This window comes from Natator depressus, chromosome 9 (genome assembly GCF_965152275.1).
Source record: "Natator depressus isolate rNatDep1 chromosome 9, rNatDep2.hap1, whole genome shotgun sequence".
Taxonomy (NCBI): Eukaryota; Metazoa; Chordata; order Testudines; family Cheloniidae; genus Natator; species Natator depressus.
The window spans coordinates 33185829-33204388 of record NC_134242.1 but is presented as its reverse complement, the minus strand read 5'-3'; the positions used below and the strand labels follow the sequence as shown (position 1 = coordinate 33204388).

The following is an 18560-nucleotide window of genomic DNA, read 5'->3' as shown; positions in this document are numbered from 1 at the left end:
AGGTATTGTTTAAGAACTGCCTACGATTCTTTTAGTATAATTTTGGTCCATTGTTAGACTTTTCCAGGACAATGAGTTATACATATATCAAAAGGCTATTACAAAGCAACACAAACAATCTTCGTAACACTTACGAATTTCACAATTTGCTCCAACCCAGCCGTGTGGACAATGGCACGTATAACCGTTGGGTTGGTCTATGCAAGTCCCAGCATGGTGACACGGATTGCTGTCACAGTCATTTATATCAAATTCACATTCTTCACCTTAAAGTAAAAAAGAAAGATGCTTGTGGATGTATCATGTTGTCAAGCCAGTTGTGTCATTTCAGTCACTCAAAGCAAAAGTTAGCTAGATTCACAATGTTGTCATTAATATTAGTTATTTCATCCTCATATATCAAACATTTATTGAAAGAATAAAGACCACATTTGTGACATTTTTTTGTTGAATTAGCTGAACATCTATAATTTTCTTTGGTGAAACAATATTTTGCAGTTATATATCACTTTCCATCTCAGAATCTCAACATGCTGTTACAACTGTCAAAGAACTAGGCCTCAGATACCACTAACTGACTTCACTAAGTTCACCCTGATCACCTGTCTTCCAGGCCTTTACTTGAAACACAAGACCATCCTTCTTCCCCAGTCAAATGTGATAGAACTAGTCAGTACAGTAAGACCAGCTAATACAATCAATTCATTAGCTATTAAGGGCTGCCATGAAGTGAAGACTCAAGTCCTATTTAAGTTTGTGGAAGGACCACACAGGATCAGGCCCAAAATAATATTCTCCTGTTAATCTAACAGAAAGCAGCATATGATATAAAACAATAAATATGTGTTTATATATTACTGACAAATTGACAGTTGTCTTTTACATAATTGACTGAACATCAAGACAGATGTAAATTAGCTTAAAAGCAGTGTGTTTGGATTATGCCAACCATATTAATTTGAAAATGAGGCAAAATGACTAAATTGGCTGCATACCTTTGCTCTAGATGTGCAAACTGATGAATATAAGCACTTCAGAGCTTACAACAAACACATATTATGTAACAAAATGAAGTCCTTATTTAGATCCCAATAATAGTTCAAGGTAGATAGATCTGCCATTTTCAATACCATCCAATTAGTATATTTGCTTACCTGAGCATGTTCAAACTGTTATTTTTAAAATCTAGTCTGAAACAGATGTGTCACGGACAATGTTGAACAGCTGTTTACTTTAGTGAATTCTCTAGTAGCAGCTACATTTTGCTGCTTTATTTTTAAAACTAAACCAATTCTATGCAATATTAACAACTTTCAGTCTTTCAAGGTTGATTATAACCCAGCAATGTCCAAATTAATTAGTTTCCTGAAATAAATATAATCCTTTATGTCTGTGTAGAAGACTTGGAGTTGATTGCCTATTAACTAGACCATTTGTAAAACGGTCCCTTTATTAATTGGGCAATCAGTTTCTGGGGAAAAGAGACTGTGATATAAAACTACTACAAACTACAGAACTGTGCAATAAATGTACCACAGCTCTGCATATGAGAACTAATAAGTGCAAAGATATTTTTAAAGGTTTAGAGCCAAAGTCAGCCCTTGGATGTATACAGTACACATTGCTCCCATTTATTTTTCTAGGACTTGCAAGATTCTCTTTAGAACACATCATTACCATTCCTTAGTTGTCCCAGGAGGTCACTCTTGTGCTTTCTCCAGGAGCTAAATACACCGCCTCTATAATGTTCCAGCCCATTCCAAGCTATGAAGTGAAAGATCAATGGCCAAATTCTGCAGTGACTTACACCCTGTGCAACCTTCCCTGAAGTCAATGGACTACATCCTGCTCTCTCACACTGGTGTAAGACAGAAGAATTTTATATAATGAGGTTATAAGCACAGAACTGGGCTACAAGACAATGCAGGACTCCAGTCTTCTCCATAACAGTGCATCCCAAGTAGACCAGCAGATCACCTGCCTCTCTTCCAATCTATAATGGAGATGGTGTAAGAGCACAGTGCTCATCCACAGTGTTTCTTAGTTATAAGGTGTCCCTTTGCTGGAAACTATAGGAACAATAATGGAAACCTTAGTAATGAATGGGGAGGTTGCCACCAAGTGAGATCAGTAGTAGACAGATAACAGGGGCTAGTGTTGGGCCCATGTTTTAAAGACTCAGCTTGTGGCAGCTACTCTTAATGCCTACAGGTCCTGTTCTAGGTCTGCAGCTTTTCTATGTATTTGTTAAAGTATATACAATAGATGGTCTTTGCATTTAACAACATCAAACAAAGAGTAGGTCATTAAAAACATATCTGAAGGAGAAACCATAAGAGGTTTCAAAACTTCATACTTACTATTTGAATATCCCAGTCCAGCATCAAAAATCTTTTAACAGCATGTTCTCAAATGTCATTAGACTACAGAAAATGTTACAAAATGTAACTGATTTTAAGCTGTAACCACTTCCACAGGTGTGTTAAAGGAAAAAAACAATTTGATGCAGATATGGTATGAAAAACAAAGTTAGGATTGACAATATACAGCAGTATTAATCATCTTAATATACAATGATAGGCATGCATGTCCAATGGAAACTGGCTACTAGATGAAAAAGAACATGAGCCAATGGATATCATACCCTGAGATTGCTAGGCTCTCAGCTGAAATGAAACCTGTTAGCAAAAATTGTTAATGAAGTTATAAAGTCATTTAGGAATTATTTGTGTTTGGCACAAAAGACAGTGAGCACCTGATGCCAAGTAACAACATTTAGTATTTGCATTTCTACAGTGTTATACAGACATTTTATCAGGACAGCTCCAAACAACATTTAAAACATGAATTCACATCCAGTGATTGTATGAACTACTGAGAAAGGTTGAGTCAAGGGCCAGGTTTTTTCTTCCCACTTATCCAGGAATAACTCTACTGACATCAGTTAAATTATACATAAAACTAGTCTGAGGAGAGAATCAGGCCAAAAAGCCCTTGGTTTTGCAATGTTTTAATATGAATTTCAAATACCAATAATATTGAGAATAATGAAGTCTTGGCTAAAATATTATATGGTAGATGATGGCATTTTGTTGTCAGGAAATACTAGCATATTTTAGGAGAACTGAATTTTTCAGATATTTCATTGCAATAGCTAAACTTTTACCTCTATTCCTCAACTTCATTTCCTAAAAAGCCCGAAGCAAACATCTTTACTAAAAAATTTTAACATGAGGTTTTATTAAAGGGACACCATTATGGGAATTGTAACACGTGTTGAATGATTAATTTATCATTTTTATACCACTTTGAATTGCCTCACAGTATATGATTCCATAAATTTCCTCTCGTGCTTTTTTCTTTAATGTAGCATGCCTCAAAGAAGCACCTAATTAGGATATCGATCACTTTTATACTACTTACAAGAACGACACCTTCTGGGTATCATCAAACATAAAACAGATGTATTTACACCAGCATTTACAAGCGTTAACCAATTGCAACTCAGTCACTACAGTGTAAAGCTGAAATTGACTGAAATAGAGTTATTCTGGAGAGTACCTCAGAGGTGAATGTTGCCCTATGTATAAAAAGAATATGTGGACCAATATTAAATAACTTCAATACTCAAACTTTACCATAGCACCAGTAATACAGAAGAGAGAAATTAATTCTCTTATCAATAGATGCCTGTGTCGTTAGTAACACAGACCTTCCAGCAGTTCATAGTTTCATAGATTCCAAGGTCAGATCATCTAAGTCTGACCTCTTGTATGACACAGGCCATAGAACGTCCCCAAAATAATTAGATAAACATCCAATCTTGATTTAAAAATTGTCAGCGTTGGAGAACAGATTGAGCTCTGAGTCTATCACTACAAGGCATGTTTTCTCATGTTTAATCATTCTTGTGGCTCTTCTCTGGGCCCTCTCCAATTTATCGACATTCTTCTTGAACTGTGGGCACCAGAACGGGACAGAGCAGTGCCGGAGCAGCTGCACCAATGCCAAATATAGAGGTAAAATAATTTCTCTATTCCTAGTTGAGATTCCCCGGTTTATGCATCTCAGGATTGCATTAGCTCTTTTGACTACAGTATCACATTGGGAGCTCATGTTCGGCTCACTGTCCACCACAACCTACGAAACATCTTGCCAGTTGCTGCTTCCCAGGATAGAATCCCGCATTCTGTAAGTATGGCCTACATTCGTTGTTCCTAGATGTATACATTCACATTTAGCCATATTAAAATGCACATTTGCTTGTGCCCAGTTTATCAAGCAATCCCACTGACCTGTCCTCTTCATTATTTACCACTCCCCCAATTTTTGTCTCATCTGCCTACTTTATCAGTGATGACTTTATGTTTTCCACCAGGTCACTGATAAAAATGTTAAATAGTGTAGGTCCAAGAACGAATCCCCATGGGACCACTGGAAACAGACCCCCTTGATGATTATTTGCCATTTACATTTTGAGACCTAATAGTTTTTAAACCATTTAATGTACATTAATTTTACAGTGTGCTTAGTTTTTTAATCAAAATGTTGTGAGGTTCCAAGTCACATAACTACCCTGATTGGCATCATAAGGGGAATATAAAATATAAACTAGTACAGAATGAAGTAGTTTTCCCTTAAAAAACATGCTATTCTGACAACTAAAACAAGTAATAACTAATGTTAAAGATGGGTCCCAAGTTACAATATTTGGATGTGGATGACACCATAGATAGAGGTGTTCAGATTTAGTGCTTTGGTTCGGGCCCCTGTGTTGGTACAATAATTCAAAGCAGTATTGCATTAAAAATTTAGTTTCAGCTGTACTTGCATTATTTCCCAGAAGTACAATGCAAGATACTACTGCTATATCAGTTCTATCCTCTAAAATGTCCCTTTTAACTTGTTCATTATATGAAAGAATATGGAGATACACAGATTCAGATGCCATATACTTGACATTTGCCTTCTTTTGGACACTGAAATTAACAATTATACTTTTTGTGTTATTTGCAAATTACTTGCCTGTAAATCCAGGTGCACAGATACATGTAGCATTTAGACCTTCACTGTCACAAGTGCCACCATTTTGACAACTGATGTTAATGCAAGGATCTTTGTATAATTCACAGTGCCGTCCTGAGAATGATAAATTAGTGTTATTGACATTATTTGTACTTATGGTTAGTCAGAAATCAGAATGTGGGCTGTCTGCCATATGGAATGAGGGCAATGATTGTTCTTCTCTCAGACACCAATGTTATTCACAAGTAAGTTGCTGAAGACAATTGTAAAGCCAATGCAAGATCAGACTCAGGTCATATGTTTTTATGGTGATTTGGTCTTAAAACATTGGACTCCCCTTCTCATCAAGGCTATGTCACCTCTTCAGGCATAGCAGGCCAGTTCCTGTTCTCAGACAATGGCAGCAATGGAGTTTCTATGGCTATACAATGGTATAATAAAGAAGCAGGTTGGCCAGCTGTTTAATATTCTGCAATGGAAATAACAGTTGCTATCTTCAGTAATAGTTCCAATTAATATGAAACTTAAAATATAATATGTACACATTATTAAGCCTATTTTCTCCTTTCCAGTAGGCTCAGATGGACTATGGCTTGTCAAGGCAATAAAAATAGAAATCAACTTATTCAAACATATAGGTTAACATTATATGATTTTATTTGACTGGCCAGCCCCATCCCTCTTTCCTTGATCTCCTGCCTCAGAACTTGATCTGTGTGAACTCAATGGTTTCACTCTGCAGCAGTGTGTGTGATCCTTATCTGGCACAAGGTAGAAAAGGATGGTAGATTCCCAACTGGGGTTGGGGAGAGAGGTCAGCTGCCACAGTGGTATCATATATTATATCGTATCAGCTCTGAAAACACTACCACATAAGTAGCCTCACTGAGCTCAATGGGACTGTTTTCATTCATAAAGTTACTCATTTTCTTAAGTGTTTACGGAGTCCTACAGGTGTAATGATATAGACTTGTTCAGGATAAATTTAAGCATGCATTGGTGGTTGTTCTATGTAAAAACGGAGTAGTGTATTTGCAGGCTGACCTTTGATCTGTTGGTTGCTTTTGCTTGCATAATTCATCCCCTTTACTTTGTGATCCACTATAATATGCAATATTTTGTATATTATATAATATACAATATGCTGAAATGCTGACTACTCCATGCAGACATAAGGGTACCACTTCACTGATCGTACTGTAGAGTCAAAATCTAAATGATTAGTTTTAAGTAACTATAAGTAATTAATTTCTGTGGGTAGTTTTGTGAGCTATGCTCACAGACCTTTGTTGGTACTGCCTTTCATTGTCCTGAATAAAGATTACGTGTTTTACAGAGGCACCATCAACTTGAAATCTAATCAATTAACAAAACAACAAAACAAAGAATTATTAGTTTCAAATACTACATCTTCATCTGAATCTCCCTGCCAGTACTGTGGTTTTATAGTCACATTTCTCTTTTTTCTCTCTCTCCCTGGTTGCACACAAAAAAAAAAGGTAAAACAGATTAAACATACAAACGAAAACCATGATACTGAAAGTCCTGTGAAATGCAAAAAATAAACAGGAAAAATTAGAAGAGCAATTACACCCAGTCTCTTTCAGATATTCGTAAGTTTTCATCTTATGTTTCGTTTGTAAGAGTAGAAGGCAAAAATATTGAGAGAGAAATACACTTTTCAAGTTGATGATGCCCCTTTAACATCAACTCCAATTCAACAGATTGTGCTACCCTTTGCTAACTATGATTATATGTATGATAACATTATTACATTTCTCAGAAATAATAGCCTCAACAAGACACAAATTTATTTCACTTCGGATATTTGCCAGGAATTACAGTCAATGTTAGATTTGAACTCTTTGGCATCAGCTATTTTATGAAAGGATATTAAGAAATTTACTAAATTACAAACCGTTCACATTCACTACAACATGCTTAAAATGAATTTAAGGAAAACATTTTAGCCTTCTGCCCATTCATGATAAATATTATTGGTTTCCCGTTTCAATAATGATATGGCTGAAATGAAATTAATCTAAAAGAACTGCTTTGATTAGATGCAATGTATACAGAGAAAGTGTTTTGTGCAATTTCTATCAGTTGTTTTCCTATTTGTATTACTACTATATATTTACAGAAATGATGTATTAAATGATTGTTTTCACCTGACATGCTACAAAAATGATGGATATGCCAGGATTACAAGGGGCACATCTTTATAATCCCAGCAATGAATAGCTCCAGATTCAGTGAGCTGTTTCATGGGTACAAGAGACTGACTTGCTGGAGAAGTGCGGGAAGAGAGAGTAACTTGGAGGGAGGAGGGTAACTGGTTAGAAAGTTAGCTAATGGCTATTAGCTACATTAGATTGGTGAGGGACGTGGAAGCATGAGGATTGGAAAAAGGCAGTAAGAGAACTGAAGAGGGTTGGTGGGAAAACTTGGAATAGAGCCTTCTGGGAAAGCAAAGAAAAAAAACAATACAAAATTAGTAGATGAAACACAGAATCACAGACACGTAGGGTTGGAAGGGACTTCGAGAAGTCATCAAGTCCAGCTCCTGTGCTGTGGCAGAACCAAGTAAACCTAGACCATCCCCAACAGGCGTTTGTCCAACCTGTGTTTAAAAATGTCCAATGATGGGGATTCCACAACCTCCCTTGGAAGCCTAGTCCAGAGCTTAACTACCCTTATGGAAACATGACACATTTCACCTCCATCACTTCTATGCTTATATCTGTTCCCCTATCTCTTGTCTGTGTGTTTTTTGTTTTTGATCTATTCAGATGGTAATTTCTTCAATTATGGACCTATCTTACGTTTTATGTCTTTGGGTGCTGTAATACAAATTATAAATAATAATAATGATAATAATAATAATAATACTATTCTGCAAGCCTGAATGAAAATGAGAATGAGAAGGATTTACATAATTTAGTTGGTAATACATTTGTTTTATGCATACACTGAGTCTTGTTTTACAATGTCCTTTTCAGCTTGTGCTTTATCCTTGTCCATTCAAACAGTATTCCTTATGTCAGAATACTTGGCAAAATTCTGTAAGTCAGTTATGAGTTCTTTTATGGCCATCTGACCAGAGAAGAGCACAGTTCAACATCAGTGTATTATGTTAACCAGCACAGAGAAAGAGGCTACCACATTATTTTGTTCTAACCAGACTTTTACATAGCCCTGGTCTACACTAGGACTTTAGGTCGAATTTAGCAGCGTTAAATCGATGTAAACCTGCACCCGTCCACACGATGAAGCCCTTTATTTTGACTTAAAGGGCTCTTAAAATCGATTTCCTTACTCCACCCCGACAAGTGGATTAGCACTTAAATCGGCCTTGCCGGGTCGAATTTGGGGTACTGTGGACACAATTCGACAGTATTGGCCTCCGGGAGCTATCCCAGAGTGCTCAATTGTGACCGCTCTGGACAGCACTCTCAACTCAGATGCACTGGCCAGGTAGACAGGAAAAGGACAGCGAACTTTTGAATCTCATTTCCTGTTTGGCCAGCGTGGCAAGCTGCAGGTGACCATGCAGAGCTCATCAGCAGAGGTGACCATGCAGAGCTCATCAGCAGAGGTGACCATGATGGAGTCCCAGAATCGCAAAAGAGCTCCAGCATGGACTGAACGGGAGGTACGGGATCTGATCGCTGTATGGGGAGAGGAATCCGTGCTATCAGAACTCCGTTCCAGTTTTTGAAATGCCAAAACCTTTGTCAAAATCTCCCAGGGCATGAAGGACAGAGGCCATAACACGGACCCAAAGCAGTGCCGCGTGAAACTTAAGGAGCTGAGGCAAGCCTACCAGAGAGGCGAACGGCCGCTCCGGGTCAGAGCCCCAAACATGCTGCTTCTATGATGAGCTGCATGCCATTTTAGGGGGTTCAGGCACCCCTACCCCAGCCGTGTTGTTTGACTCCTTCAATGGAGATGGAGGCAACACGGAAGTTTTGGGGACAAGGAAGATGATAGCTCACAGCAAGCAAGCGGAGAAACTGGTTTTCCCGACAGCCAGGAACTGTTTCTCATGCTAGACCTGGATCCAGTACCCCCCGAACCCACCCAAGGCTGCCTCCTGGACCCAGCAGCCGGAGAAGGGACCTCCGGTGAGTGTACCTTTTAAAATACTATACATGGTTTAAAAGCAAGCATGTTAAAGGATTAATTTGCCCTGGCATTCGCGGCTCTCCTGGATATACTCCCAAAGCCTTTGCAAAAGGTTTCTGGGGAGGGCAGCCTTATTGCGTCCTCCATGGTAGGACACTTCACCACTCCAGGCCAGTAGCACGTATTCGGGAATCATTGTACCACAAAGCATTGCAGTATATGTTTGCTGGCATTCAAACAACATCTGTTCTTTATCTCTCTGTGTTATCTTCAGGAGAGTGAGATATCATTCATGGTCACCTGGTTGAAATAGGCTGCTTTTCTTCAGGGGACTCTCAGAGGTGCCCGTTCCTGCTGGGCTGTTTGCCTGTGGCTGAACAGAAATGTTCCCCGCTGTTAGCCACGGGGAGGGTTGAGGGGGTAGCCACGCGGTGGGGAGAGGCAAAATGCGACCTTGTAACGAAAGCACATGTGCTATGTATGTAATGTTAACAGCAAGGTTTACCCTAAAAGAGTGTAGCCATTGTTTTAGAAAATGTCTTTTTAAATACCACTGTCCCTTTTTTTTTCTCCACCAGCTGCATGTGTTTCAGTGATCACAGGATCTTCTCCTTCCCAGAGGCTAGTGAAGATTACAAAGGAAAAAAAATGCATTTGTGATGAAATGTTCTCTGAGCTCATGCTGTCCTCCCACACTGACAGAGCACAGACGAATGCGTGGAGGCAAATGATGTCAGAGTGCAGGAAAGCACAAAATGACCAGGAGGAGAGGTGGTGGGCTGAAGAGAGGGCTGAAGCTCAAATGTGGCAGTAGCATGATGAGAGGAGGCAGGATTCAATGCTGAGGCTGCTGGAGGATCAAACCAATATGCTCCAGTGTATGGTTGAGCTGCAGCAGAGGCAGCTGGAGCACAGACTGCTGCTACAGCCCCTGTGTAACCAACCACCCTCCTCCACAAGTTCCATAGCTTCCTCACCCAGATGCCCAAGAACACGGTGGGCGGGCCTCCGGCCAGTCAGCCACTCCGCCACAGAGAATTGCCCAAAAAACAGAAGGCTGGTATTCAATACATTTTAAAGTTGTAAACTTTTAAAGTGCTGTGTGGCATTTTCCTTCCCTCCTCCACCACCCCTCCTGGGCTACCTTGGTAGTCATCCCCCTATTTGTGTGATGAATGAATAAAGAATGCATGAATGTGAAGCAACAATGACTTTATTGCCTCTGCAAGCAGTGATCGAAGGGAGGAAGGGAGGGTGGTTAGCTTACAGGGAAGTAGAGTGAACCAAGGGGCGGGGGGTTTCATCAAGGAGAAACAAACAGAACTTTCACACCGTAGCCTGGCCAGTCATGAAACTGGTTTTCAAAGCTTCTCTGATGCGTACCGCACCCTCCTGTGCTCTTCTAACCACCCTGGTGTCTGGCTGCGCGTAACCAGCAGCCAGGCGATTTGCCTCAACCTCCCACTGCCATAAACGTCTCCCCCTTATTCTCACAGATATTGTGGAGCACACAGCAAGCAGTAATAACAGTGGGAATATTGGTTTCGCTGAGGTCTAAGCGAGTCAGTAAACTGCGCCAGCGCGCCTTTAAACGTCCAAATGCATATTCTACCACCATTCTGCACTTGCTCAGCCTGTAGCTGAACAGCTCCTGACTACTGTCCAGGCTGCCTGTGTTCGGCTTCATGAGCCATGGCATTAAGGGGTAGGCTGGGTCCCCAAGGATAACTATAGGCATTTCAACATCCCCAACAGTTATTTTCTGGTCTGGGAATAAAGTCCCTTCCTGCAGCTTTTGAAACAGACCAGAGTTCCTGAAGATGCGAGCGTCATGTACCTTTCCCGGCCATCCCTCGTTGATGTTGGTGAAACGTCCCTTGTGATCCACCAGAGCTTGCAGCACTATTGAAAAGTACCCCTTGCAGTTTATGTACTCGCCAGCTTGGTGCTCCGGTGCCAAGATAGGGATATGGGTTCCGTCTATGGCCCCACCACAGTTAGGGAATCCCATTGCAGCAAAGCCATCCACTATGACCTGCACATTTCCCAGGGTCACTACCCTTGATATCAGCAGATCTTTGATTGCGTGGGCTACTTGCATCACAGCAGCCCCCACAGTAGATTTGCCCACTCCAAATTGATTCCCAACTGACCAGTAGCTGTCTGGCGTTGCAAGCTTCCACAGGGCTATCGCCACTCACTTCTCAACTGTGAGGGCTGCTCTCATCTTGGTATTCATGCGTTTCAGGGCAGGGGAAAGCAAGTCACAAAGTTTCATGAAAGTGCCCTTACGCATGCGAAAGTTTCGCAGCCACTGGGAATCGTCCCAGACCTGCAACACTATGCGGTCCCACCAGCCTGTGCTTGTTTCCCGAGCCCAGAATCGGCGTTCCACAGCATGAACCTGCCCCATTAGCACCATGATGCATGCATTGGTAGGGCCCATGCTTTCAGAGAAATCTGTGTCCATGTCCTGATCACTCACGTGACCGCACTGACGTTGCCTCCTCGCCCGGTATCGCTCTGCCAGGTTCTGGTGCTGCATATACTGCTGGATAATGCGTGTGGTGTTTAATGTGCTCCTAATTGCCAAAGTGAGCTGAGCGGCCTCCAGGCTTGCCTTGGTATGGCGTCCGCACAGAAAAAAGGCGTGGAACGATTGTCTGCTGTTGCTCTGACGGAGGGAGGAGCGACTGACGACATGGCTTACAGGGTTGGCTTACAGGGAATTAAAATCAACAAAGGGGGTGGCTTTACATCAATGAGTATTTCAGGCAGGACTTCACGGAGGGTTCCAATAAGAAATGGTGCACCTAAGTAATTGTTCTTATTGGAACAAGCAGGTTGGTCTGGCTTCTGATTGATACATGGCTAGATTTACCTCGCTGCACCTTCTCTGTGAGTGACTGCAGTGTGACCTAGAGGAATGAGTCCCCTAGACAGGGGAGGAGGGGAAGCAAATGAGTACAACACAAATCTGGTCTATTTCTTGTTTTGATCCACTCCATCTATCTTTTACATCTTTGGCTGGCAGCAGACGGTGCAGAAGGACTGCAAGCCATCCACATCTCATGGCTGCTCGGCAGAAGACGGTGCAGTAGGACTGCTAGCCATCGTCATCTCTTGCCTGTCCGGCAGAAGATGGTACAGTAGGACTGCTAGCAATCTGTATCGCCTGCCTGCTCACCATAAGATGGTTCAATAGGACTGACTGCAGGACTAAAGAGAATGACCTGGTCAAGTCACTCCAAATTTAGTCCCTGCGCCCATGTCTGCCCAGGCGCTCCCGGCCGACGTGGCCAGGAGCACCTCAGACATGACGATGATGGCTACCAGTCGTACTGTACCGTCTGCTGCCACAAGGCAGTGGGTTGATGCTGCTGTGTAGCAATGCAGTACCACGTCTGCCAGCACCCAGGAGACATACGGTGACGGTTACCTGAGCGGGCTCCGTGCTTGCCGTGGTATGGCGTCTGCACAGGTAACTCAGGAAAAAAGGCGCAAAACGATTGTCTGCCCTTGCTTTCACGGAGGGAGGGAGGGAACGGGTGCCTGATGATATGTACCCAGAACCACCCGCGACAATGTTTTAGCCCCATCAGGCATTGGGATCTCAACCCAGAATTCCAATGGGCAGCGGAGACTGCGGGAACTGTGGGATAGCTACCCACAGTGCAATGCTCCGGAAGTCGACTCTAGCCACGGTACTGTGGAACCACTCCGCCGAGTTAATGCACTTAATGCATTTTCTGTGGGGACACACACACTCGAATACATAAAACCGATTTCTAAAAAAACGACTTCTATAAATTCGACCTCATTTCGTAGTGTAGACATACCCTTAGACTCCAAATCAGACAAAGGTCTCCAAAATTTACAAACAAAGCATTCAGTGTTGCCTGACAATTCTCTCTTGCACCCAAGAAAGATCTCCCTAGAAATTAATGAGCAAATATTTTTAGTGTCCATCTTATGGGCCCAGTTGTGCAAACCCTTATGCATTTGAATAATTCGACTCTCGTGAGTAGTCCTATTAAAATAAATGAGTCTGATTCTCTACTGCTCTGCACTTTGTAGAGTCACGTACATCAGTACAAAGTATGTGTAGGTAATAGTAATGTTCTATACCCACTTTACAGTGGTGTAGGTGACTACACAAAGTGCAAGGCAATGAAAAATCAGGCCTAATGGAACTACTCAAAGTAGAAGGCACAATGCCTTATAAAAAGTGTTTACAGGATTGAGCCTCATGCTGGCATTTCAATCAAATGCAAAAAATTAATTTCCTATAATTTTAGGGGTTAAAACTTTGGGGTTTTTTGTTTTTTTGGCTAGATACACTTGTTGAATTGACAGTTTAACATTAAGTCTAAGCCAATGCACTCTCAAAAAGACCACTGTTTCCATTGTCACTGAAAAGCTGATAGTTAATTCCTCATCCTTGGCCACTGGAATGATGCATTCTTCATCTAGTGCCAAAGAACAGAGCACACACCAATATGAAATATATACTTAGCCTCAAGCAGCAGCTGACTGAGCTTCAGTCAAAAGAGAGAAGGATTTTTTGTTTGTTTGTTTGAGGACATGTTTAATGTTCCTTAAACCACTGCTCTCTCTCTCTCTCTCTCTCTCTGTGTAAAAACAAATATATATATGGTTTACTCTTTTTTACTGAAAACTAAATAAATCTATTCTTAAAATATTCTGGATGAACAAAATGTAAACAATTTTTTCTTTCTTTATTTTACAAAATACTTAGGAAATGTTATATGAAAGCAGAATCTGTTGAATCAGATATGACATTGATTTTAGTGAACATGGAGGAGTGTTTATTGAATTATCATTACTTCTGAATTTTACGATTTGCGAATAAACTTCCAGATAACTGGTTACATTTGTATTTTTTCACCGCAGAGAGTTTTAAATATAGGTTTTTGTTTCTGTGTTTTTAACTAATTACACTAGAGAAAATCCAACAGAAATCTGGGAAGTCCTCCAGGTAACGGTACCCAGCAATAACTGATTACAAACTATATCCAACAGCCTCTTAAAAAAACTATCACTTTAACTCACATCTTTAAAGGGAACAGAATAAACTAGTACGCCTACAAAGTAACAACCTGAACAAGCAAATCCTTACTCAAGTTAATTTTGTTCATATGAGTAATGCCATTGACTTCAGTGGATCTACTTATGTAAATAAGAATTAATCACTTGAGTAACGGGGCGGGATCAGGACCTACTTTAAATTAATTTTCCTACCTTATGCAGTGGCGTACCACAACTTACCTCCTCACTTCATAATTCTGTTATCCAGAAAGGAAGCATTTAAAAACATGTGGAGTACGCTATACTTACACAACAAGAGGCAAAAACATATTTTACCTTCATATTCAGCAAGGCATACACATTCATAGCTATTGACAAGGTCTCTGCAGGTGGCAGCATTCTGGCAGGGTGCAGAAAGGCATTCATTATATTCCTCTTCACAATAAAGGCCATGGTAACCTAAAGCACATGCGGGAGAAAATGGAATAAACTATGAAATGCTTCCCGATAAAAGGTAACAATTTACCTATCTTGGATTGTGGGTAGATGGTCATTAATTGAAAGGTATTGTGCCTTTAAGGCTATCAGGCTATCTATTACACAAATAAAATGTATAAAAAAGGGTAGCGAGTCCGATAGCTAGAACTCTAAACATTTATTATATGGTGAACTACAACATTTCCCAGACTACAAAGACAGATGACCAAGACCATTATTGAGACTTTGAAGAAAATGTGTTTTATTGTAGCAGTGAAATAATCCAATAAGTACATAGTCACCAATTTTCATGATTAGCTTTGCCCTGCAGCAATTTCACTGGCTTGCAGTGATGATGATCATGTAATACTACAGTTAGCATTTATGCTGTGTCTTCTAATTCTTAACACTGTGCAAATTCAAAGTGCTCCACAAACATCTAACAATTCAATTTTCGCAGTACCCATGGGAGGTAGGCAAGTATTATAGCCTGATTCTGCCCATGGAGCAAATGGAAGCATAGAAAGGCTATGCAATTTGCTAGTGGCACAACAGGATGAGAAATCATGAGTTATGTAATCCACTTGACCATCCACTATTTTGCATGGTCTAGTGGATCATGCGGTCATCTGTCTTAATAGTAGTTGAAATGTCTTTTTCAACATACCGCATTAGGTCAAAGAAGCATTTTTTTCATATCAGATAATAAGATAAATAAGATCATTAGTGTAGTATGGGGATAGACTAGCCAGAATAAAGAGTTACAAGAGTTTTGCTTTATAAGACTGATTACAAAAGCATTATCACAGCTTCCTCCCTGACCACTATACTATATTTTCCTCTGGATCTATGCATATAATTCATAATATGATTTGTATACAAAGAACAGAAAAGTATATATTGTACCTTCTGTTTCTTGATTTTCCTGGCCAATTTACTACTGCAGTGGCTCTGCGTACCCCATGGGGTATGCGTACCCCTGGTTGAGAACAGGTGCACTACCATATCCTATATTACTTATATAGAGCTACAAGAGTGTGCAGTACTTTACACATAATTTTCTATTCAATACAAAGAAACTCTTTAAATTATTTTAAAAAACTGTTTAAATTTCTTCTTTTTTGACCTATGCATATAATTCATATGCATATAATTCATAATATGATTTGTATACAAATCATATTATATATGCATATTATATTATATCATATTATATATGCATATAATTCATATGTATACATATGAATTATATGCATATAATTCATATGCATATAATTCATAATATGATTTGTATACAAAGAACAGAAAAGTATATATTGTACCTTCTGTTTCTTGATTTTCCTGGCCAATTTACTACTGCAGTGGCTCTGCGTACCCCATGGGGTATGCGTACCCCTGGTTGAGAACAGGTGCACTACCATATCCTATATTACTTATATAGAGCTACAAGAGTGTGCAGTACTTTACACATAATTTTCTATTCAATACAAAGAAACTCTTTAAATTATTTTAAAAAACTGTTTAAATTTCTTCTTTTTTGACCCAAGGTATTTATTCATTAGGGAAAAGTTCCCCCTTTCCTCTCTTCCTGCTATCTATTACAATCTGTATTTAAAATGCAGGGCCCTCCATCTTCAATATATTTATTAAACATATTTCTACTTTTCTCCTAGTTCAGTAGTCGTATCTAATTTTATAGCCAATTAAGACATATGCAAGATAGAACTGATATAGTCATTCTCCCATTGCTATTTATATTTAATAAGCAAAAAGAATTATTTAAATGCAGCGATAAGATGAAAATTTACATTTGTTCTCTCCCTATTAATCAAGCTTTAGGTCAGGAGAATTTAAATACCCCAAGTGTGTTTGACCTTTTACTGAATTGAAGTGATATTTTCTGCAATGAAAAAATCAACAGCTAATTTACTGAACTCAAGTTGTTTTCCTTTTAGTACTACATAATTATCTTGCTTTCTTACCTTTGGGGAAAAATATGGAGGGTAAATGATGGTGGTTTTTATTTTGTTCAAGAGATTATTCTGAAGACTTTTTGATTTCTTTGAAAGACAGAAAGAGTTCATTTTCTGTAACTGTGTCTCTCTTTCGTAACATTTACAATTCCTTTTGGAAATTAAGTCAAGTTGTAGAATGAACATGTAGAATGAAAATACTTTGGTATTTTCTTACCACAAACATTAAACCACTTGCTGTGTTCTATGAAATGACTGATAAAATGAATGCTAAGGACTCAACTGTCGTTCTGCAACAAGCCCTGAGGAAGGAGCAATGCATGGTTGTGCTTCCCCAGGAAAGCAGACCAAAGACAATCTTGTGACCTTGCTCCAGGGAGGAAGTAATCTGCTCCATCATGATAGTTAGTGCTGATTACTTCCTCATCTGTACTGGCCAATGCATTCGGTTGGTATAGCCTTAGCTCCACCCGGTCCCTGCCCCTGCTCACTCACCTTTATGGGAGGGAGAATAGAGGCCTTGCAGAGGCTGCTCTTACCTCCTCCCCCACCCCCAGGGTGATGAAAATCCCGCCCCCTGTGCAGGTGATGAGCGAGACTTCTGCCCTCCTGCTCTCTTGTGCATGCGGGTAAAGTGGATCACACATGAGCCATAAAGGTTGTGATATTCTCAACACCACCAAAATTTAACAAACAGCCCTGAGCACCCAACTCTCCATTCTTTGACTGGGGTTTTTCCCTCAATAAAGAGTGAAGAATGGACTTTGAGTCTATGATAATGCTACTCTTTTTAGCCCATGTTCTGAAATACTGCAGTACACTATATTCTTATTATGTACATCCACTATCATAAGGTTTTATTAGTATTTATTAAGCACTGAATGGTCTCAACACTGTACAAGACACGAGTGCAAAAAGTTCCTGTTCTGTAACAATATAAACAAAATTATTTTAGAAATTTGTTTGGTGCTTCGGTCTATCTTTCCTACTGTCTTGCTGTTCAGCTGGCTGTGAAGAGTGTTTTCAGAACAAATTCAAAAACCTTGGCAATTAGAAATTTTGGCATTTCATTTTAATTTTGAAGTATTTGTTCAGATTTGGAAACAAAAATAGCCTGGTGAAATTTCACCAGTTTTGAGTGGAAATTGGCTCATTCACTCAGACCTGATCAAATTTCAAATGCTCTTGAAATTTTATTCTGATGAAGACCAATTTTTACATAAAACATGTAATTACACATGTTTTGAAATTAAAATCATTGTTTCACAAAAGGCATGTAGAGTTGCATGGAAAAGCCATATGCCACAGTACTTAATACTACATATTATAAACACATCTTTTCTCCACAACCACTCTAATTTCAAATGTATTGCCTCTCTGAGATATCACAGCATCTTTTCCACTGAGCTCTAATGTGTAACTGGAATACAACACTATGAAAACTGTTTTGTAAATTATAATACAATACTGGGTGTCACAGGCTCAGGAACTAGAGGTGCAGGGGGTGTTGCAGCACCCCCAGGTTGTATGTGGGGCTGCTGGCCCTGCACCCAAGCCTCCATTCCCCAACCCAGGGCTTGTGTCCCAGCCGCCGGCACTGCTCCCCAGCCTCTGGCCCCATGCCTGGGGCTCCGATCCTGGGGCCCCGCGCCCATGCCTCCACTCCCCAGCCCTGTGCCTGGAGCTCGGGTCCTGACCACTGGCCCTGCGCCCTGGCCTCTGGCTCTGTGCCTGGGGCTGGCACCCAGGCTCTGCTTTTGGGGCGCTGGCCCCACTCCCCACCCACTAGACCCGTGCCCGAGGACCGGTGCCCGGCCCCCCCACTCCCAGGGCCCCAGCCGATGGCCCCGCAGCCAGGGCTCTGCTACTAGCTCCGTGCCCGCCCTGACCCCTGTCCGGGACCTACTA

The 18560-nt window shown here is 40.5% G+C and overlaps 1 protein-coding gene across 2 annotated transcripts in view; it reads right to left on the bottom strand.

Annotated features, from left to right (window-relative positions):
* Positions 1 to 18560, bottom strand: part of DNER (delta/notch like EGF repeat containing) — a 267056-nt gene that overhangs the window by 18772 nt on the left and 229724 nt on the right. For both annotated transcript variants that reach the window (XM_074963860.1, XM_074963861.1), the window contains exons 9-11: positions 14539 to 14661; positions 5026 to 5139; positions 135 to 266 (exon numbers count right to left, since the gene is read on the bottom strand). In XM_074963860.1, coding sequence (XP_074819961.1) covers positions 135 to 266; positions 5026 to 5139; positions 14539 to 14661 — 369 coding nt within the window. The remainder of the gene's footprint in view (positions 1 to 134; positions 267 to 5025; positions 5140 to 14538; positions 14662 to 18560) is intronic.